General features: G+C 39.5%; 1 protein-coding gene and 1 pseudogene across 1 annotated transcript in view; one reads left to right on the top strand and one right to left on the bottom strand.

Moving 5' to 3' along the window:
* The first annotated feature begins 2,744 nt into the window (after positions 1 to 2,744).
* LOC137260058 (probable methyltransferase-like protein 24) overlaps positions 2,745 to 23,422 on the top strand; it is a 54,368-nt gene continuing 33,690 nt past the window's right edge. The window contains exons 1-3 of the mRNA XM_067797748.1: positions 2,745 to 2,789; positions 4,183 to 4,264; positions 5,102 to 5,173. Of these exons, the coding sequence (XP_067653849.1) occupies positions 4,193 to 4,264; positions 5,102 to 5,173 (144 nt within the window). The 5' untranslated portion in view covers positions 2,745 to 2,789; positions 4,183 to 4,192. The remainder of the gene's footprint in view (positions 2,790 to 4,182; positions 4,265 to 5,101; positions 5,174 to 23,422) is intronic.
* On the bottom strand, positions 13,057 to 21,798 carry LOC137260281 (uncharacterized; annotated as a pseudogene).

Genomic DNA, 23,422 nt, shown 5'->3' with positions numbered 1-23,422 from the left:
TGACACCAAAAGCTAATGGGCAGTTCTGGCTTTCTATTCGTAAGTGTATGTGTAGGTATGTTTAATCACTCACTCACTCACTCACTCACCCACTCACTCATCCACTCACTCACTCACTCATCCACTCACTCACTCACTCATCCACTCACTCATCCACTCCTTGTGATATCAAATAAGCTGTTTTGCATCCCGCCGCACGCACAGGCTTTGGCTTTGGGTGGCTTTAAGGGTGGGAAAACATGACGGCAGCCACACGTGTCGCACATGACGCGAAAGTCAAGACACAGGGCTTCCAACCCATGTCAAAGACAAAACCCTGGGGTCGATGTACAAAACATGACAAGCGTGAAAAACTGCCGTAAAAAAGGATAAATCGGGCTTAAAAGCGCCCCGGCGTCGAACCCGGCAAAGACTTGTCACTCCTGATGATACTACCAGATAGCCCTGGGGACCAGCTTCACGTCGATGTGAAACATGTGAATAGGATGTGAATATTCAACGTTCGAGTGACGTTTAAAAGATGCTCTCCGAGTTAAATTACATGTCTGTAACACATGGCAAAATGGGCGTGGATGCATGGATCAAACCCTTGTGATATCAAATGAGCTGTTTTGGCTCCCCTCACACGCACGGGGCTTAGCTTTAGGTGGCTTTAAGGGTGGGAAAACATGACTGCAGCCGCATGTGTCGCACATGACGTGAAAGCCAAGACACGGGGCTTTCGATCCAGAGTAAAATCAAAACCCTGGGGTTGATGTACGAAACATGACAAGTACCCGCAGAGCGTAAAGCTGCCAAAAATCGAGTTACATCGGACTTAAAAGCGTCCCGACGTCGAACCTGTAGACGACAGGTCATTTCTGATCACACCACCAGATAGCCCTGGAAACCAGCTTTACGTCGATGTGCAACATGGGAATGGGCCGTGCAGCGCCCATGCGGCCATTAAGTGACTGCACCCTACGTCTCTTGCCATCTGATGGATCAATTTTCACCTACGGATCCAAGGAAGATGGTCAAGCTGCCAGTGCTACAGTCACTGGATCCAAAACTGTCTCATCTTGAATCCCAGACAACAGTTCATTCTCCACGGACGAGGCCTAAGCTACCTTTACAGATTTGACCTATATAAATAACCAGACCGACTCGAAAAACTTCATCGTGTTTACAGATTCATTATCCTGGCTTCAAGCGCTTCCAACTGTTACTTCAGGTCACCCTATCAGCCTGGACATTTAAGAACTTCACAACGATCTTTCTACTGGTAATGTGACATCGTACCCTACGGGCTGCCAGGTCACGTCGTCATGGTAACGCAAAGACCGACACCTCACCTGAAGCAACTCTTGACAAGCCATTATCTCTGCTGCTGATCCCGTAAAGTGACTGCAGTTCCTTATCTCTGCTACTGAGTGGGGGTGGCAATTCAAGGATGGGGTCCTAGTTCCTGTGCAACTGCTTTAGACAAAGTCTTGAAGATGATATCTTGTGGATCCAGTTTAAGTGCAGCGGACGATGCAGAGCTGGAATTGAGTGCACACTGCTTTGCACTGGATCTCGAGGATTGCCAAACTGCCACAATGTACTCAGTATTGAAGAATGAGATGTTGTGATTACAGTGAGTTGCAAAATTTTAATATGATAACTTAATATGATACTGATATTTGTACAAGTGATTTACCATCAATTTGGAGACCACAGCTGTCTTGAGTAATCAACAATGAGTAGCCATTTTGAAGTCCGGTACCAAAAGCACCAGCATCCAATGTGTTGTTACCATGCCATTTCTAATCGTTTTATGTACGTGTGGTGTCAAAAGGAATATCCTTAGAATCCTTGTGAGATGTGAGATCATTTGATATATCACACGGTATATTTGCTTACCAAGATATCTGAGTGTATAATCATTTTAATGATTTTGGACGCCATCTTGAAATTGACGGCCATTTTGAAAATGCCACAATGCATGATATCAATGTATTTATAATCCTTGCCTGTGAGATGAGCTTTCATTTGATATATCACATGGCACAATTATTGACGAAATATCTGTGTGTGTAATCATTTACTGAGTTTGGTGGTCATCTCGAAATTGGCGGCCGTTTTGAAAATGACACATGTTAGGATTTGCAGAACTTTCTGCTTTGCACATGACAATGATATTCTGAAGCTTTCCTCATAGAAAATTATCATTCAACTATTTTTTCCAATAGCATGTGTAATGCACTTAATCATGAGATCAGAGTAAACACTGTCAAGGACGTTTGATGTTGGACGACCCGTCAAGGTCCCCGGTTACAATAGGCCTTCAGCAACCCATGCTTGCCATAAGAGGCGACTATGCGTGTCGTAAGAGGCGACTAATGGGATCAGGTGGTCAGGCTCGCTGACTTGGTGGACAGATGTCATCGGTTCCCAATTGCGCGATCGATGCACATGTTGTTGGTCAGTGGATTGTCTGGTCCAGACGCGATTATTTGCAGACCGCCGCCATATAGCTGGAATATTGCTGAGTGCGGCGTAAAACTAAACTCACTCACTCACTTTGATGACGGACACCAATAATATAGAAGGAAGTACCTAAATCAATTTAGCACCAATGATGTGGTTGCTTACGTCTATATCTGCATTACAGATACGCTCAAACATACTCGGTCTCAGGGACAGAGCAATACTGAGTTATAATCGATTATGAGAGCCACAGCTTGTCTGCATGCGATAGCTACATATTTGCCTTCGTATAACAGATTCAGAGAAGTATCAGTTGTGTACTGGTGTCTGTGGGAAAGGTGAGTGATTTATGCCTTTGGCAAGTGATCTTGTCGACTTTCGCTTTTTCAAATTTAGGATGTTTTATTGGAATGATGTATTTTAGCATTCGTCCTTAGATATGTTTTATGTTTTCAGTTGTTATTTTTAACATCTAACTTCAAAGTTAGAGGAAAGATGCCTGACATGACGATTTGTCAAATACGTTGAAAATACCGAAAGTCCGGCTACATTTAGGAGATGGAATTACGCTAAAATTTAATACAGTAGTGAGTGTCTTGAAATTTTACCTGATACCCACTATATATCCATAAAATATCTTTCTGTAGCCTGCTGTTGTTCTCAGATGCCCAGTATATATCTCGGACTGAGTTGTATATACGTGGGAGATTTGCCACATATCTTGAGTGTAAGTTGTACTCTCAGGGGGGAGGTTTGTCACGCCTCCTGGGTCTGTGTTGTACATTGCGGGGAGGTTTGTCACTTCTCTGTCTTGTGTTGTACACATGTGAGGGGTTTATCACACCTCCTGAGTCAGTGTTGTATATTAGGGGGACGTTTTTCTCGTCGCCTCTGTGTTGTGTTGTGCACACGGAGGAGTTTTGTCAAGCCTTCGCCTCCTCACTCCAGCGTTATACACACTAGTAAGGTCACGCCTCCTGGGTCTGTGTTGTACATTAGGGGGGGGGTTGTCACGCCTCCTGGGTCTGTGTTGTACATTTGGGCGAGGTTTGTCCCGCCTCCTGGGTCTGTGTTGTACACACGGGGGAGGTTTGTTCCGCCTCTTCAGTCTGTGTTGTACATCTGGGGGAGGTTTGTCAAGCCTCCTGGGTCTATGTTGTACTCAAAGGGTGAGGTTTGTCACGTCCCCTGAGTCTGTGTTGTACATTACGGTCAGGTTTGTCACTTCGCCCCTGTCATGCGTTGTACACACGGGGGAGGTTTGTAACGCGTTCTGAGTCAGTGTTATACATTTGGGGGAAGTTTTCCTCGTTGCCTCTGTCTTGTGTTGTACACACGGGGGAGTTTTGTTAAGCCAACGCCTCCTGAGTCCAGCGTCATACATACGAGAAAGGTTTGTCACGCCTCATTGGTCTGTGGTGTACATTAGGGGGAGGTTTGTCATTTCCCGTTCCAATGTTGCAGACATGAAACATGTAGACCCCTGTATCATGGACTGTTCAATTACCAACACATCTCATTTATAAACGTAACAGAAGATGGCACATACAATTCCTGTTCAGAGTTGAGTTCCATAGTGGTGTCCGAATCCGCCGCGCATAGTGTTGAATATATTATTAAAGAGACGTATGTACGGGCTATGTCCAAGTAATAAAAAACTGGCTGAAATCTATTTGTGACATTTTCCATCCGTTCGAGTGATACAAATGACTTATGCCTGTCATGTTACAGATATACCAACATGCAGAGACAACGGACATTTCTCTTGGTGATCTGCGTCATATTTACTGGGTTTTTGTGTGTCAATAATGAGGTGAGGAAAAAATCTCCAAACTCCTAGGACCCCGTCAGTGTATTTCTCAACAGACAAAGGGGTAGCCTGGTGATTAAAGCGTTCGCTTGTCATGCCGAAGATGGGTTCCAGTAGCCGTGTTGCCCGCTGTGATATTGCTGGAATATTGCCGAAACGCATAAAACTAGACTCGCTCACAGTCACCTGCAACAACCTCACGTCTACTGATAACAGTGAAACCTTTGGTTTGTATTTGCGTGTTCTACTCTACAGTTCCGGAATACATTTTGAGAAGTCCCCACCATGACTGGCTGTTCCGTTTCTGCGGGTTCACCCCGCCGCGACAAATAACAAGTTTTGCGTTTGCAATGATGATATTTTCTTAAACAACGCTTTTGGTGGAGTCCGGAAAATGTTCAAATATAAGAAAGCGGTTGGGTATTAGTAAATAATAAACATGTGTACTATTAATATTAATGTGGGAATTTTGTACAGTGATAAAGTTTGCAATTCGTCGGTCCGTTTCTGACTCGCACGGACTGTAGCTGCAGTAAAACCCCGACCTTGACCCCGAGTAATCATCATGTTGGATAAACTGCAATCGTTAACAACCCTTATAATGGTTCTGTTGTCACCTTGGTGAAGCTCCACTATTTCAAATCGCAGTCACTTCAGTGTCAGCTGGCTAGCGTAAGTCCGATGAAGCTAGTGAAATAGCTTTTGGATATTATGGAGTAAACATCGTATTTAGATTAGTGACGGTGATTTGCAAAGTGATATTTGCATTTGAATTTCCACAAAAGGAAAACATATTTCGAATTCGATTTTTAATTAAACACTGTGTCTATGCAACTGTAGGTGAAGAGCTCAGTGAATGACGTCGTCAAGATGGTTCAATCAACCCAGAAGGTGGGCATCAAGCAGATGCAGGTAAGAACACCCGAATATGACACGAATCCCAGTTTTAATATGAGTTTATTTTTACGCCGCTTTTGGCAATATTGTAGCAATATAACGACCGAGAACACCAGAAATTGTCTTTACAACATTGTACCCATGTTGGAATAGAACACAGTTTTTTAGCGTGGTGAGCGAACGTTTTACCCTATAGGCTACCCCACCGCCCCTCCCCAGTTTGATTGTCATCCAGCATGACTGACTGAGAGAGTTTTGTTAAACCACGTTGGTTTATATAGCATTGGCGGCTAAACTTGGTGCGGGTGGAATCCGCAAAAGGGAACGTTTCAGAAACTTACCAGTAGATTAAAACCGACGGCCAACAAGCCTGATTTACGTTCATTCCCATTAAGACTATTCCCAGTATGACTACAGTGTGACTATTCCCATTAAGACTATTCCCAGTATGACTACAGTGTGACTATTCCCATTAAGACTATTCCCAGTATGACTACAGTGTGACTATTCCCATTAAGACTATTCCCAGTATGACTACAGTGTGACTATTCCCATTAAGACTATTCCCAGTATGACGACTCGTCCAAAACACAACCTCTTCCTGTCGATTGTATTTGTAGTTACTAGTTTTTCCCCTCCTTCAAATTCAATGTTCCTCTGACATCTATGACAGCTATCATTATACCTATATCAGATTTATACAATATTCATTCAGATAATTACATAAGTGGCTGTTGTGGAAGAGGTATACACGTATACTTAGTTACCATGTGTAAGTGACTTAAGATGTTACTGTGCTGTACGTTTTGAATTATGGGCAGAAAACACACGGACTTTGTAAACACAGTGATGGGCACGCCACTGGCAGTTTGACAGTGCTTTAATATGGCTGACAGACAGACAGACAGATATTTTATTCAAGTCTAACCTCATACACATAAAAATAAATACTATCCATACAGTGAAACATAACCAAGTACATCACAATCACATGTTGAACACGTGTAATAAACCCTAAAACGAATTTCATTGGTCAGTTATCGGACCATGACCTCCATGACCCCACTGGAATGTGGAACTACTTTTTTATTCACAACAAATTTACTACGAATGTTCAGTCTCGCTACTACGAGAACAAACCAATGAAATGCTATCAAATACAAAACGTTACAAACAAACAATGTTTCACACACCGTGTTTATTGATATAAGATTGCAAGAGAAGGTAAAAATAAATTCGGCTCGTTTACGACATGTGGAGCACGCGTCACTAGCGACAAACGGCTAACTAATCACAGTGACCGCAAACATTTGATTCAGAAGTTCCAAGACAATAACGTAGCTCCAACGCAAATCATGCAAGTGTCTGGACATAAAAATGTACAGAGTGTGAACAATTGCTCACAACTTTCTGCTGCACAACACCGGGGATGTGGGAAATCTGTTGTCTTCGACCGGAAATCAGCCTGCCATGTTTCCATGTTCGCGTCGAGCGTCTTCAATCGGTCCGTCATCGGCAATTGCACCGAAATAAATGTAACATCCCAATGCATGTCGTACACATACACAACCAAGCCTTGTCTAACTATATTGTTCACGGGGGAGCAGTGAATGAGACCGAGACGTTACAAACCGTCGCCCCGTTGGTCGCTCACCTCTCACTCTTCTGACGACGAATAACTTTTCCATTTTCCATTAACAATGTTTCAAGTTATACACTTCTTACAGTTACTTAAGTTGACAAAGATTGCATTTCAATTCATAATGTGTTTGTATTTTTTGTCTTCGTGCAAGAGTAGCTAGTCAATATGTCGCGCTTTTTTCTTAGTAGCATTATACAGAGAGTGTACGTCCATAGTGCCGTATCACTGTATTCTTACGCGACCTTGACCTTTACGTCAAGCGGCAACAGCTGATTTCATTTTACGTGGACTTTGTTGTTTGAAACAAAAAGTTAGATACAAATGGACAATAAAGAAATTAACATACTCGCGAGTGTGTCATATTGTTTTTACGAAACTCGTGTCGGGAAATATGGATTTTCTGACACTCATTTCGCAAAAACAATATGACACACTCGCGAGTGTATTAATCTCTATATATACAACTAAGAATTTAAAAAAAACTTGTGATGAGCCATCCCGTAAGGAATTATGGGAGACTGTAAAATTGCACACTAAAAGACAAATAAATTTCTCTATACACTATACATGGCACAGATAAGACATTTGTGAAAGATAAAAATAATAGAAACAAATTAATTCTTGTATAAAATTGATTTTCTGACATCTAAGATATCATTGCAGGTTTTGGCAACAATTTAAAAAATATATGGGCTTGACATAATAAAAGCTAACTGACCAGCAGTTGACATTTCGTAAAAATTAACATTAAAACTATAACAGGAATATAGCATATTTTTAGTAGCATTTCTATATACAGGGCAGTGTGAAAGTATGTGTGACTCATCTTCAGTAACCTTCCATGCTAAACAGAGTCTTCCTTCCAGGGGTGTGTGGTTATGACGGCCTCTTTCCACATGTAGCGGGGCGACTCCACACCTGAACATGGAGAGTGCACGTCTGTGACGTCGGGGTACTGCCTCTGTGATGTAGGGCTCCTTTGCGAACTGTCTTGAAAGCGCAGTAGTGGCGCAGCTTATTGCCTCCCCTGCCTGTCTTACTGTGAGTGCAGGTTATCGTCTGCTTCCAGGCCTGCACATGCTCTTCGTACACCGCTTGTTTCACTTTACTGACAGTCTGCTTTATGTGGGACCCGTTCGACACTTCTCCTAATTCCAAAAGGTTGAGAGAATTTAATTTATTTAGACGCCTTTTAATCCAGTTGTTTTTATTTCTTCTTGCTATATGTTAGGCGATCTCTGCTAAGACTGTTGACTCTGGTGTAGACTCGCATGGCACTCCCCACAGCTTGACAGACGGTGGTGTCCAGCCCATATCTCCCCCACAGCTTGACAGACGGTGGTGTCCAGCCCATATCTCCCCCACAGCTTGACAGACGGCGGTGTCCAGCCCATATCTCCCCCACAGCTTGCCAGACGGTGGTGTCCAGCCCATATCTCCCCCACAGCTTGACAGACGGTGGTGTCCAGCCCATATCTCCCCTACAGCCTGACAGACGGTGGTGTCCAGCCCATATCTCTGCGGCGGTAGGAACAGATTTCCTCAAACCCATAAAGAATTTCAACGCCTTGTTTTGCACGGTCCTTATTGAAGTTGGGTTCCTCGTTCCCCATATTGCTGATCCATACTCTATTGTCGACCATACCATCGTGTCATACAGCTTTGTATAATGTACTTATATGCATACCTCCAATCGTCTTGAACTTCGAGAAGAGTAGACCAAGTGCACGAGTAGCAGAGCTTGAGACAGCTTTCTCCATGCGTGAATAGTCTAAACACTCAGTTATCAGGAGTCCCAGGTACCTGTAGCAGTCTGTTATATCAAGCTTTATCTTTCCACAGTAAAAATCCTTATCTGTTCTTGGCGTCGATATATTTTGACAGTGAATGACTTTCGACTTCTCCTGATTTACAGACATTTTGCTGATACAGCACCAGCTACTTAAACAGTCTAACAGGATATTTATGTCCGCTTCATTCTCTCCAAGGAGCACTCTGTCGTCTTCATAGGCTAGAACACATAATTTCTCCCCATTTATAGGTACACCAACATCCAACGCTTTCAGTGTCACTATCAAATCATTTATATACATGTTAAATAGTAGAGGAGATAATAGACATCCCTGCTTCACACCACTCTGTACATGAAACCACTGTGATAGATTACCATTTATCCTGATGCACGACTTCACATTTCTATATAGAGACTGAACAGCAACATATATTCGTCCACATAATAATAATCTCCTCCATAAAGCAGCTCTGTCGATGGTGTCATAGGTCATCTTAAAATCTATAAAGGCTAGAAAAGTTGATTTCCTGTGTGCTTTCCTCGACTCCACTATAGAGGTGAGAGATGATATGTGTTCCACCGTCGACCTTCCTTTTCTAAACCCGTTCTGTTTGTCTGCTATCAGGTCTCTGTTTTCTGTAAACTTGTACAGCCTGGAATTTAATACAGAGCAGCACAACTTAAAACTCGAATTCGTCAGTGAAATACCTCTGTATGTTAAAGGATCGTACTTGTCAGAGCTAGCTAGCAGATCTGGGGATAGGGTTAATGATGCCTTTCGTCCACTCCGTAGGTATTACTCCATTAACAAAACACATATTAAACAGCTTATGGAGAAAACGGATACAGTTTGTATTCCTCCGCACCTCGGTAGGAATGTTGTCGCAGCCAGGAGACTTGTTTCTGCTTGCCGATCTCACCGCCTCTAACACTTCCTCGTATGTGAAAGTTTGTCTGTATCCTGGTCGTCTACCCCGGATATAACGGGCCTGGACTCCTCCTCACCACTCTCAGGTGTCTCCCCGTTCTGCAGCCCACTATACGTATCCCTGCATATGTTCAGCACAGTCTCCCTGTCACCACACAGACTACCGTTCTCAAGTCTGACCTGTGTTGGTACTGTTCGAATCCTGTTGTATCCCACTCCTATCTTACCAATCTTCTTCCAGAATTCATTTTTGTCATCTTGACATAAGGCCTCTAGCTCTTTCAAACACTTCTTGCTGTAGTTCCGTTTACACCTCCTGGTCTCCTGGTCAAACATCTTCCTTCGCTGCACATATATCTCCCGGAGTCTACGTTTTCTAACTGTTCTGCACTTACACCACACACGCTCTGCTCTACACATGTCTGTCCAGAGCTTGTCCAGTGAAGTGTTCCACCATGGTTTCTTCCTCAGACGTCTCCTCTTGTCAGGTCCCTAGGTGAAGGTGATCTGTCTGCTAGGTAGGTACTGGTCCATCTCCTCTCTCAGCACTCCAGTGAAACTATGGTAGGCTGTATCGATATCAGAATGAAGCTTCTAGTTTACAGATAGTGACATTAAGTTCCTCTACACAGTTACTTGAAGTCATGAAAGTGTCCGGTATTGCTGATACATCATATTGTCTTAAATGTAGGGCACCCGTCACATCTTCCTGGGTTTGGTTGTCTCTAGAAGCTGCGTTTAACTTCACTTTCCAGGATAGAAACGGATGGTCCAATTTGTTTATGGCTTGACCACTGACACACCCTACACACCCTGCTGCTTGTACTAGGTCAGACACACGAGTAGACTTGAAATCAGACATGCTACTTACATTATTTAGCAAGAACATCTTCGTTACTAGTCTCAGGTACATTTCGTAATACAATATTCAGTTCTATGCCTTGATTATGTGTCCCCTGTGAAACTTGTTTGTTGTCTCAATGTTTCACATGAGTCTCTGTGTGAATCTATCTCTTGTCTCAGCGTCGATCGTGTCTCTTCAATATATTTTTCACACATTTTCACTCTCCACTCCAACTTATCAGTTTTTGTATCTAATCTATTTACATCTTTCTTCAAATCCGTGCGCACTTGTTTTAAAAGTCAACCTTTCCGAGAACTTCCGCAATAATTCTTGACTCAATGGCTATAAGTTTTTGGTTAAAAGAACACTCCAACTGTTTAATCGCCGCTAGAATCATCTCTGTGTCTGGATTACCTTCACATCTCCCGCGGTCTCTCCCACCCGCCTGACCGGACTCGGACCCTGCTGCCTGCCAACTTCCTCGCTCGCCGTCTCACCTGATCCCCAAATGAGCATCACATGTAACAATAATCTCATTTCTATCGTTTATTTCATCGCCTCCATCACGTCTCATCTTATTGTCTACAGAACCTTGCTTGTTCTCACCTTAGCGACGTCTCGTCCGATCGTTGTGACGGTTGAGTGACTGACGGCCCTGTCATGACTGACTGCACATTGTCCCTGGAGTCATCCAGCGATGAATCAGTCATTTTTTCACAAATGTGGTACACAAATATAACACTGACGTATAGATCAAGCCTCTATCAAGTATCTGACAGAAAATTAGCAACAATTTTCTTTGAATACTTGCATAAAACAAGACGATTTTCTAAGTAGCTGACGAGAGCAGTTCAAAACACGTCTTGTCACCGCCTGACATGCGCAGCAGAAGAGACACGGACTTTGTAAACACTGACGTACCCACGAGAGACCACTTGTGGGGTAAATTCCTTGTGGGGTGATAAACAGTACATGACCCATTTGTGATTATGTCCGAAATTTGTGCATTTTGCTGTTCGTATACACGAGTTGCAAATAAGTTGTAGGGCTATCGGTTACGGGTTGAATTTCCTTTTGCACGTTACGGGGTGCACATTCCGAAAATCTTATCTGTGTTACTATGAATAGAAATAGGACCATCATCTGTGTGTCCCTTGTCCGAAAGTTGTGCAAAACATTACAGTAAAATTGTGACTTAGGAGTTAGAGCGCCGTGGAAAAATAATTTGCGATCTAACGTTATTTTCCATACCTACTTGAAATATATCTAATTAAAGATATGTGTTCATAATCATCGTAGATATCCCTACATCATTTTACTTTATCTTCTTATTGATGTGTATATATGCATACATCATCGATAAATTTTTAACATTGTAGCCACTGAAGAATGGCTGTACTAGTCCATAAATGTGACCGTCCTAAGTGGAATAGTTGTTAGGTACTTGTTGCTAATATGATCTTAAATCTAACTCCAAAGTTTCACAATATTAAATATTTCAAGTCTCTGGAAATTTCATTAAGTTGCGAATAAACTTGTCACTGCATTACTTAACACCGCTGAAATTGGACTAAAAGATTGTTGAAAATCGCACAAAGCCCGATTCACTCACTACTCGCTATGCACCTCATTTGGAAACATCAATACATGACCACCTCTTCAAATGTTTCCAGAGTTACAGAACAAAAATGAAAGGAATAAACACAAAACGCACGAAACATTCATGTGCAATAATTTTATTTGCCTCAAGGCAACACTGATCTTTTGAAATTTTCAAGTAAAGGAAACAGAAAGCTCGATGGGTGGTGGACGCGACTTCATTCTCTTCACTTTAGTTTCAAGTATTGACAACCTGCCTTCATAAAAGCAATGTTTAGGACATTCTGCATCACCACATAGTTTATCAATGTGTCTGGACATGATCTGCAACCTACTGTGCACTCCATAAATGTTCTCTTCACACGTATGCAACTGTAATTTTAACTTCTTACTGCAGCACTGTCCCATGATGAATCAAACCAGTCACTTATGGAAGTCACCATTTATATTACCCATAATTCCTCGCAGTACCCACAAATTTAGAATTATGCCCAAATAAGTACATCTGGGTTGCAACTCAAAACTGTGCATACTTCACACACACGATAAAGATAAGCCCAAAACGTCATGAGTGATCTGTGGTCAACTAAAGTTTGACTGAAACATTTCAGACCGTGACATTAAACTACACTACTGCGAAAGGAAAGATACAATAGCATTTATGACAACTTCTGGAAAAAATGGCTGATGATCCTAACAACACCTTTTCAAAAAATAAGGATAGTTTGAAATAGTTCATGAAATTTTCAATACCTGACCAACCTTAGAAAACAGTTCTATGAACATCTAGAGATGAAAATGCTCTACACTTCAAAAGAAAACTTTATGACAGGATTTCTGTTGTATCCAAGCAAATCTTATAAGAAGTCTCAGAACTGTGAAACATGAAACAATATGGCTTATGGCCCTAAAACCAAACAATTCCAAAAATAAAAGTTTTCTAATATCTGACAAGAAAATAAAGTAATGTGTCTGAAATACATTTTAAATCGTAATTTACCTTCAGAAAACTGTTGCAAAGCTAACTTTATCTGACAGAACAGTAAAATATGAAAACGAAGGAACTTTTTGCTTAACATGTTAGCAAGTCAACTCAGTCATTCGTCATTTTTCTTGCTGAGTCTATCATCCTGAAAGTCTTTTTCTTAAGAGTTGATTTGATACGAAGGTGAAGAGCAGTTCCTGTTCTTTTGCTTTTGCTTAGACATTTCTCAACTTCTTTTACACTTGGACGTCTTAGGCTTTCAAAACATTCCTTCAGTTCAGTTCGGATTTCATCCTCTTCGGCTTGGGACCAAGATGTTCTGGTCAGATGTGCCCTAGCTTTCTTCATTTCAAAGCCCTTCTCTGAACTTTCAGAATCTGCATCCAACCTCTCTGAATGAGCTAGTATGTCTGCTAAATCACCTTCTTCTGGATGCTGATTTCTGCTCGGGGCATTCTTTTGGACAAGTTCATTCATCTGAATGTCCTCTCATCTTCTATTTGCAAACTCCTTTATCCTGGAGTGGTCCTGTATCAAGAGGATCTTTGCAACTTGGGTCCGCTCAATGACATCACTTGTCGCCCTATAATGTATTTTATGAACATCCAATGTATGACCAAGATGGTTAAGGACCCAGTTCATCTGATTCTCCTTTAAGTCTACGACCTGAAAAGATTTAATGATATAGTGAGTTATATTTTAATGTAACATAGGGCAAATAAACTATACCTTGCCTTAGAAGACACTTATTAGTTATCAGGATTATAACATTATGGCATAATTTCACAATTAAACTGAATATACGGAACACAGAAAAGTTGCTGCTACCCAGGGAGCAAGGATTGAGTATAATGGGACATCATGTAACTAAAGGAAATATACATAAATGCACAAAGAACAACAAAGAAAATCTCAGTTAAAATATGTATGTAATTGTCTGTTACAAACATAAAAAATAGAATCTTATCAACTGACAGATTTCTAGAGAAACATGTTGAAAATACATAATAAAGTTTAGACTTGGAATTATAATCAAAAGGACTTGTATTTGCTTTGAGGAACAGGCCGACACATTAAATTAGAGACATTCACCTGCGTGATAGTTGCCACGTACTTTCTCAGTTGTGTACTTGTTACTCTGGAGTGTTCGTCAATTCCTGCTGATCTTGAAGTTTTCAGCATCATAGGCCATCTCCTATAATGAAAATCTAGTACTTGAAAGCTGACAGACATTCCATATCCACTGGTAGGGAACCTGGTTACAGTGAGAGTGCAGTCTTTGTGACTTTTGCGACAGAAACTGTCACAGGGTGTTCGTGAATTGTCAGACTCTTTGCAGTGATGTGTTATTCTGTAAGTATTAGAGACTTTAAGTTTCCAAATCAAAACATAAGATATTCTTGTAACTTTATAATTTACTTACATAAATCTAGCATTAGTATATTTATCATTTTGCAATGAAAATGTTGATGATGAATAAAATAAAACATCCCTCAATATTCATAGCAAATTATGTCAAGCCTCATAATGAAATTGTGTCATATATAGACATATATATACATATTTTGACATAGATTTCAATAAAATAATATTTTCGAAATGTCACAAGAGTCTTTAACACTGGTGACAGATAATTTGATATTGAAAGATTATGGTAACGGAAAATTCCTAGCTTTTTTTGTTGGATATAAACATTTCCTTAGGTAAGAAAAGGATGTGCATCGTGTAATTTCAAGTCACCTAAATGAACAGGTCATTAGTTAATATGATTTCTGTATTATCTCAAATTTTGTGTGCATCATGTACAGTCTATCTAACATTTTTTAGAGTTCCTACAAGCAATTGCAAGTTGCAGGACAGTCGTAGTCTGTACAAAAACAATTATTTTCAGAAGGCAATTTAGGTAACGCGGGGATGATTGTCATCTACAGCTTGTTGTACATGATGATGACTATCTGTCAATCACAAATACAGTTCACAATGTAAAGCACTGTTTCACATATCATAATATGTGAATAAACACTACAGGCTCTAAGGATATTGTTTGTATACTCCTGTTCCAAGCGGCGATACATGGCTATTTCAGTGGATTCATACTATGATCATATTGGTTTTTACTGAACTACGTATTTCCGGAATATTGAAGTAAATCTAAGCATAGAGAAAAATATGCCAAAAAGTAAGGTATGACAAGTCTGCCTTACAACAATATTTACACAATGAGATTTTCAACCAAATTCACACTTCATGGTGAAAATAAAAGTATGAGACATTATTTTTTAACAGTTGTCCTCACATGGAACAGTTGAGAGATGAAATATGAAAATTACATACTGAGTTTAAATCACCTTGGATTATAAGTTCCAACATTCAGATGATCTTTAGACACAACAGATACATAATTTAAAAAATTCCAAATCAGATTCATGAACAAGACTTTAGAAATGGTATCCCCTCAATTCCATTTTTTGTGATTGTGAATTATCTGTGACCATGAATGAAGTTTCCGTGACATCAATTTCACAATCAAACATAAGACCAATTCATGGATATTGATATGTATGTTTCATCGCTAATAAAGCAGTTCATGGATGATAAAAGGTGATAAACACTAATGTGAACACTCTGTATAATTCTAAAACTTTGTTAAGGGTTCATTTATCCAAATGCATCGATTTTATATCCAAATGGATGAATTTCATGACACCTGCTGGTTTTACATGATTATCAGTATTCACTTGTTACTGGCGGAAACCTAATGTAACTATATGTGAATTCAGCTTTCTTGTAATATTGGTTTTGCAGACATACAGGTCATCTACCCTTCCTTTGATGATACTAAAATAACGTGACATATCACAAAGTTTCTGTGGAAAAAATCACAGATTCCACTCTCAGTGACCAAGTTCCGTAATATACCAAGTCCAAATATACCAAATATTCTTGTTCTGAGACTACTCATTACAGGATCTGACAGATTGTAAACACTTCTACTTTGTCTTTAATCGATCTGAGTTTCAAGAAGAGTGTTCTTGAAGTTACAATTAGTAATAGGCAACTTCAAAGATAGTTCCAGCCACGCAGTAGTTTACCATCTCTACTGACATGATTTTTTATTGGATCGAGCGCAAATTCAGAGAACATATGTTTTCCAAACCCAACATCTGTATATACATTCTTCATGGATAACGACTTCTTTTCGATTTTGATTGACAACGGTTTATGAATCCATACTGAAACGACGCATCAAGTACACAAAAAGAAGTTGTTATCCATAAAGAATCTTACTTTAGTATAGACTGGCTATACTTCTAAATTGCCCATCAAACAGATCATCTTTCGGTACACACAATGAATATCGGCAAATGAAACAGCCAATCGGAAGCCGTCGTTACACTTAAGTGCAGATCCACCCGCTATGACTGGGTTCGGTCTCCCGAGGGCTTCGTTTCGGGGGAACTAAGCCCAAGTACAAAATATCGCACTTTTGAATCGCGATTGTACGCTTATAATTGTGTTTATTTGTTTTTTTAAAGCAGCAATGTATATTATATGTCATGGATAAGTGATAAATGTGTTTTAATTATGTTTGATTTTTTTGTTGCATGTGACCTTTAAGGAATACTTATCCGCACTGCATTGCTGAAATTGTGCAAGGTAGACAAACAATTAATAATTTGAACCTAATCAAGAATGCTTTTGAAGGTGGGTATTGAGCAGCATTTTCACTAAAAATTGTGCAAGGAAAAGTCTCTGGTTTGTGTCCATGACACACATAATTTTTACAGACTTTAGTTCCCTTACGGAGACCAGAACACAATAACGTCATATTGAGATGATCTGGTACCTTTTCTTTCAAACAGATAGTGACTCTTGATACCACAGGTCTGTCTTCTATCTGAAGTTGCAAGGTAGTCCATGGCTTTCTGCACATCATTTGGTATTTCCTGTCTGTAAAAAACAAATAATAACAATTAAAGGAACAGTCTATTGTAAAGAGGAATATGATAGCAGGAAACATATTGCTAATCTACATGATAAGCTGCCTAAAGACCTTACCTTTCCTCTAACCTCCACAACATATTGAGTTTCAAGCAGTCTCTTCTCAAAAGTAGTCAGCTTAGAAATGTCACTGACCACACCCTTTGTTCTTCTACAGTAGTCTTCCACCCTGCAATGTTCCAAAGACCAAATTACAATGGAATCATAAGCAATAAATGGATACAAAATTAATCACTGAAAATTAAATATTTAGTGACATGTTCATTTCCTAAACATTAATTCCTGAAAATATAATAATCAAGCATCAACTTTAGTCTTCAATACGATGAATGACACATTCAAAAACAATGATTACTTAGGAGACAGAACTCAATAATGTCACCAACTTACCTCACTGCCTCAACTTCCCCCGTTCTTCTTCTGTTGTATGACACAATTCTGGAGATAGCTAGTTCAGCAACTCTCACAAAGTTGTCATATGTAATCTGGTGGAGATCAAGCTTCTGAAGCTCTTCTTGGAGATGATCATTCAGTTTCTGGATATCTTCAGCTGCTGGGAGTGGTAAACTGTTCTGAAATTTACGAGAGTCAAGTAGTACCCTGGCTGCCTTGGTGATACTGGGACCCCACAAAACCTTCATCATCTTCACTAAGTCTTCTGCCTCTCTTCGGGCACCTTCATCCTTCCCGATAATACCACAGAACACGATCTTCAGATCTATCAACCGTTTTAGGTCATGCCCAATCTTTATGGCATTACTTAGAGCATTCATTGTGTTCTGCTCATTGAGGGCAGAGACTCTCAAAACACCATTTACAATGTCATTGAAATTGTCTGGCACCAGAAAATTTGAAATCCAGTTTCTTTATTTTCCTTAGTTCAATAAGAAGCTTGGCACACAGTCTCATAATCTGAGAAGTTCGTTGCCAATGTTCTTTTCTATACATTGGTTTCCCAGTGCTATTATTAGCGGATCTTGTTGCGCCACCTTCCCAACAACATCTGACCTCATTGTACTGAAGACTTCCTTGACAAGTTTTTCTGATGCATGTGTGTTTCTTCGCCCAACAAGAGCATCACTTTTCAACTTCAAGCTTGCATGAGTTGGAGAGCTTTCGCGTTTATTCTTAAGGCATGACTTCTCATGGTTCTTAAGTAGTCTCTGTTGAACCCACAGCAAACACTCTGGACATGGGCCATACTCAGACAGATCAAACACACCTGATGTTGGTCTTCTATATAGAATTAGTTCACCTTTGCCAGCCTTCATTGAAGCCATGTTATGTTCATGATTGTACCTTTGCCTCAGCAAGCCAGTTGCCCTTTTCTCTCTCTGTCAGAACTCATTTGACAAATTTCTTTAATGTCACTTTCTGTTTTGTGTGCTCGAGAAATATGTTGACTGAAATTTGAAACTTTCTTTGAGCATGGTACACAAAACTGGTAGCTGTTATACACCCTGGAAGATTTCTTGAGCTTTCCTTCTGTTGTTGTGTCCTGTTTCAGCACTTTAGAGATGAACAGTTTGGGGTTGGACTTTCCTGGAACAATAGCTATATCCTCTTCAAAATCAAACAATTTCAGACTGTTCTTTATTCCTGAAAAACTGTCCTCACCGATGTCACTTTCATCGTGGCTATCCAAGACAAATTCATCAACTGAATCATCACTGATGAAAAGGACACTGTTGCCAGCATATGATACATCTGCAAACAAAGGCAAGACATTCAAAAGAGGGAGAAACTTTCAAATTATATTGTAAAATGATGACGTAAGATATTTACATTGGTCTATCGATTCCATTTTCAAAATATCTATGAACATGGTACTTGTTTAATCAAATGATTTCAATATTCTACTTTAAATATTCAAAAATTGTCCGTGCTAGCTGATAATCTGAACAAAACTAGACAGATACAATTACATCTATACGATGATACAGTTTGAGTACATCTCTATTTTGTAACCATTACAGTATGTATAAAATAGCATTCCTAGTTCCTCGAGAGAAGTTGCGTGAAGGTTTGAGCATGGATACCCTGCCATGCCAGTATTTTGAGGGGAGATCAAACCCAAATGAACGAACTTCAGTCTAGTTTCCATGTAATAACAAAATTATTCTGAAAATTTCGGCTTCCTGCGTATCCGTTCTGGATCAATTTGCGATTAAACAAAAGACTATGATGTAGGTCAGAGAAGTTCAGAAGCAACAATTTGTGAGTTGATATTCCACAAATATTTATGGGTTGCATACCAGTTATATCTTTATCAGGGGATGAGACTTCTTTTCGTGATGGCATTTCTTCGCATTCGTCTGGGAGCAGTTCAGTAGTCACTTCTACATTTGCAACTGAAAGAAAACCTCTTCACAGTAATGATGGCTCACTTGTTTTTGAAAACCTTACAATGGCACAAGTATGCCTTACCTAATTTGTGATTTGCAACTGAAAACTAAGATCACTTGTCATTTAGGTCAGATTACGTCAGAGACTGCAATTTGTGAGTTGATATTTTACAAATATTTATGGGTTGCAAAACAGTTATTTCTTTGTCAGGGGGCAAGACTTCTTTCTGTCACGACATTTCGTCTGAAAGCAGTTCAGCAGTCACTTCTATGCTTGCAACTGAAAGAAAACCTCTTCACATTAATGAGGACTCATTTGTCTTTGAAAACCAACCTTACAATGGCACAAGTATTTCTTACATTAATTTGTGAGTTGCAACTGGAAACTAAGATCGCTTGTCATTTAGGTCAGAATACTTCAGAGACTGCAATTTGTGAGTTGATATTCTACAAATATTTATGGGTTGCAAAACAGTTATACCTTTGTCAGGGGGCAAGACTTCTTTCTGTCACGACATTTCTTCACGTTCGTCTGAAAGCAGTTCAGCTGTCATTTCTGTGCTTGCAACTGAAAGAAAACCTCTCCACATTAATGAGGACTCATTTGTCTTTGAAAACCAACCTTACAATGGCACAAGTATTTCTTACATTAATTTGTGAGTTGCAACTGAAAACTAGGATCGCTTGTCATTTAGGTCAGAATACTTCAGAGACTGCAATTTGTGAGTTGATATTCTACAAATATTTATGGGTTGCATAACAGTAATACCTGTATCAGGCTTATCATTTAGGTCAGCATATTTCAGAGACTGCAATTTGTGGGTTGATATTCAAGAAATATTTTGGGGTTGCATAACAGTTGTGTCTTTATGAGGGGGCAAGACTTCTTTCTGTGACCACATTTCTTCACGTTCGTCTGGGAGCAGTTCAGCGTCCACTTCTGTACTTGCAACTGAAAGACAAAACCTCTCCACATTAATGAGGACTCATTTGTCTTTGAAAACCTTACAATGGCACAAATATTTCTTACATTAATTTGTGATTTGCAACTGAAAACTAAGATCGCTTGTCATTTAGGTCAGGATACGTCAGAGATGACAACTTGTAAGTTGAGGGAACATTAAGAAACTTCTGAGTTTCAATTGAAACTAAAGACTGCTTGTCAATAATTCTACCTGAATAAGGAATATAAATGAGCTCCTAACCTGAATCTAAGGGTTAATGAACGATTGAACCGCAAGCTGTGCTAACCTCTCTTTGTTTTGGAAGGATCATATGCTTCACTGTTCACTACAAAGAAACGAAAATGGGCTAAAAGCTCTTTCACACCATTGTTTATATTAACCATTACTTTAATTATGAAACTAGTAACCAGAACGGTTCTCAAGATGACTTATGTAACTAATTTACCTTTTGCCCATTCACAGTCGCTCTGAAAGGCTGATAAAGTTTTCGTCATTTTCCTTAGAGAATCTGAAAATAGGACATATGCATATCAGGAGCAAGTATTAATACTCATTTCAGTATTCACACTGTATTGTGATATACTGCGATACACGATGACGGATATTTCCATGGTATGTCTACAAAATAAGAGAACATAATGTTTCATTTCTCATCATTTCAGGGTTTGTTTCAATTGTTGAATGAAAGGTGTTTCATAAATTGGTTATAAACAATTAGGCTTCCAGTAGTTTCTCAAACTTTCACTAAGCATCTTCCACACTTATTATAAGATGTCAAGGCAAAAGGATATTTTGGACAATTTCTGATTACAGAGTGTACATACTGTGTCACTTCTGTATTGATAATATTGTGTAGCCTTAATAAACTTGGTTATTTAGGAAAGTCTCAAAGAATCCTTAAAACATGGAATTTCTTTCAATCACATAATAAGGACTGAGAATAGTGATGGCCATTTCATGAGGGCTTAGGGTGTTAATTGGGTCTGAGCGAGAGTAAAAGCTAAGGTACTTATAACTCTGGAGTTCAAAGACAAAGGAACACAATGAAAACAACATTAACATGAATATGATAACAAAACATGAACATGATAAAACTTTCATTACAGCCAATGCTGTTTTGGAGAGCACGTGCCAAAATTTCTTTTAAAAATGCAAAACTCAAACTGCAACATTTGTAATTTTCAAAACTGTAGTTTTGTCTAGTACCAATGCCTCTATTTCTCAGGGCTTCATAGGCAGGCAGGAAGCTAGTAGTTTGAGACTCCAAAACTGTAAACCTACATAATGAAAAACAGTCCCTGGTTTCTAGTACGAGATAATACATTTACTTTTAACAGTATTTGACACCAAGTGTGAATAAACTTACTCTGATTTCAGCAATTAATCATTCACAAAAGCGTTACGATACCATGCATCTAATTAATATGACGTGTATATCACATGCAACTTTAACCCTTCATATGTCTAAGAAATCATCCTAAATAAAATACCAATGTTTTACATATTAAACACGATATAAAACACTTACTCTGCGTCATCACTTTTACAATAAAGCGTGATTTTCCGTGCATGCTGGTTAACGTTTTTCATAGGCCACATAACTTTGCAACCCGGAATTTTGGTCCATAAGAAGTCGCCAGGGGGAATTTCAGGGTGGCAGGGCTCTTTTCTGTATAAATCAATTAAAAACAGACTGAAAACGATCATAAGGTCACAAGGTAACATGCAACCCCATAATATCAACTCGAAACGAATTTCCTCTTAAGTCAATACAAAGGAAATAACAACCTGACTTGACCCAGTTCCTGTACCTCACAACACTGACCTCAAGGGCGGGACATGGACATATTTACATCAACATGCAGTGATTGCATGACATGTAAGATTTAATGAATTACTTAGATGTACTTCTGATACGAAAACTAATCAACATTTACTCGAAAAGTGTTGTCGGCTAAATTTAGTACAGAAAACGATGACTTTCTCTCGAAGCAAATCTGATCAGCGCTCAACCCCAGAAGTTACGGACAACAGACTTGATATTTTATGAGACGAAAGTGTCAAATTTTAGGTACTATAAGATTTGCAAGATAAAAATAAAGTGTTTAACTTGCCTTTTCCTTTTACGTTTTGTTCTTGCCATTTTCGTAAGAGCTGTGATGGGCACGCCACTGGCAGTTTGACAGTGCTTTATAATGGCTTAAACATATATTTATTATTTCGTCAGAGCAGAAGGCGGGACAGGCGAACATGCCTAGTAGCTTATATAAACGCCTCTTATGTACAGTGTTGCAACAGGTGTATGCATAACTGGAATAATGTGACAACAAAAGAACATTGAAAAGAAAAAAAATAGATAATAAATATGTTCGTCGACCCCATCTGGGGCATACCCATGGCTCTGTCACGTTCAAGTATTCACGACGTGTACGTGACTGTCACTGCAGGTATCCAGCTGCTACGTTGAGGCGATATGTTTCAGTGTATAATTTACTTACAGAAATATTTCTTTAAAATTTGAGAAACGGTAACCTTTGGTAACCTTTGGTATTGTACTTTCCTTTGCCCGTCAGTTTAGGCTGTATAAAAACAGTGAAATGTTTCTCGGGCACCGGCGCGCCACTCTTACTTGTGCGCGTAACATCTTTTATAGACATTTAAGAAAAATAATTTTGACTTTGCCGCGTCCCGATCATCCTTTTGTCCACTATAAGAATGAGTGTCTGCAAGAACGAGTGTGACTGAATCTACAACTCATTAACACGCGTTAAACTTACCAAACTGTATTTCTGAAAATGTGTTTCTCCCATTTTGGTTGTTTTTGTTATTGATTATGAATGACTGATATGAATAAATTTCATTTCTGTAACTAAACATGTCATTATTTTGGGGAGGGTTTTGTCTTCAGCAAACAACTTGCTAATGCAGGACAGTAAGCTTAACCCCCTTTACTTTTCAGTCTTTATTACCTTTCTCATGGACAGGGGCTATTGCAGTTGGGAAGCATCCATTTTCAAGTATAACATTGACCAGTTTAGTGATGATGGGTGATAAAATGCTTTGACTAAAAATCAAGAATTCATTAATTATGCCATCATATCCTGCCGACGCATTTTATTTTAGCATTCTTATGGCACTATTAACTTCATTTTCAGTTACCTG

This window comes from Haliotis asinina, chromosome 13 (genome assembly GCF_037392515.1).
Source record: "Haliotis asinina isolate JCU_RB_2024 chromosome 13, JCU_Hal_asi_v2, whole genome shotgun sequence".
Classification (NCBI taxonomy): domain Eukaryota; kingdom Metazoa; phylum Mollusca; class Gastropoda; order Lepetellida; family Haliotidae; genus Haliotis; species Haliotis asinina.
This window is presented reverse-complemented; position numbering and strand designations above follow the sequence as displayed.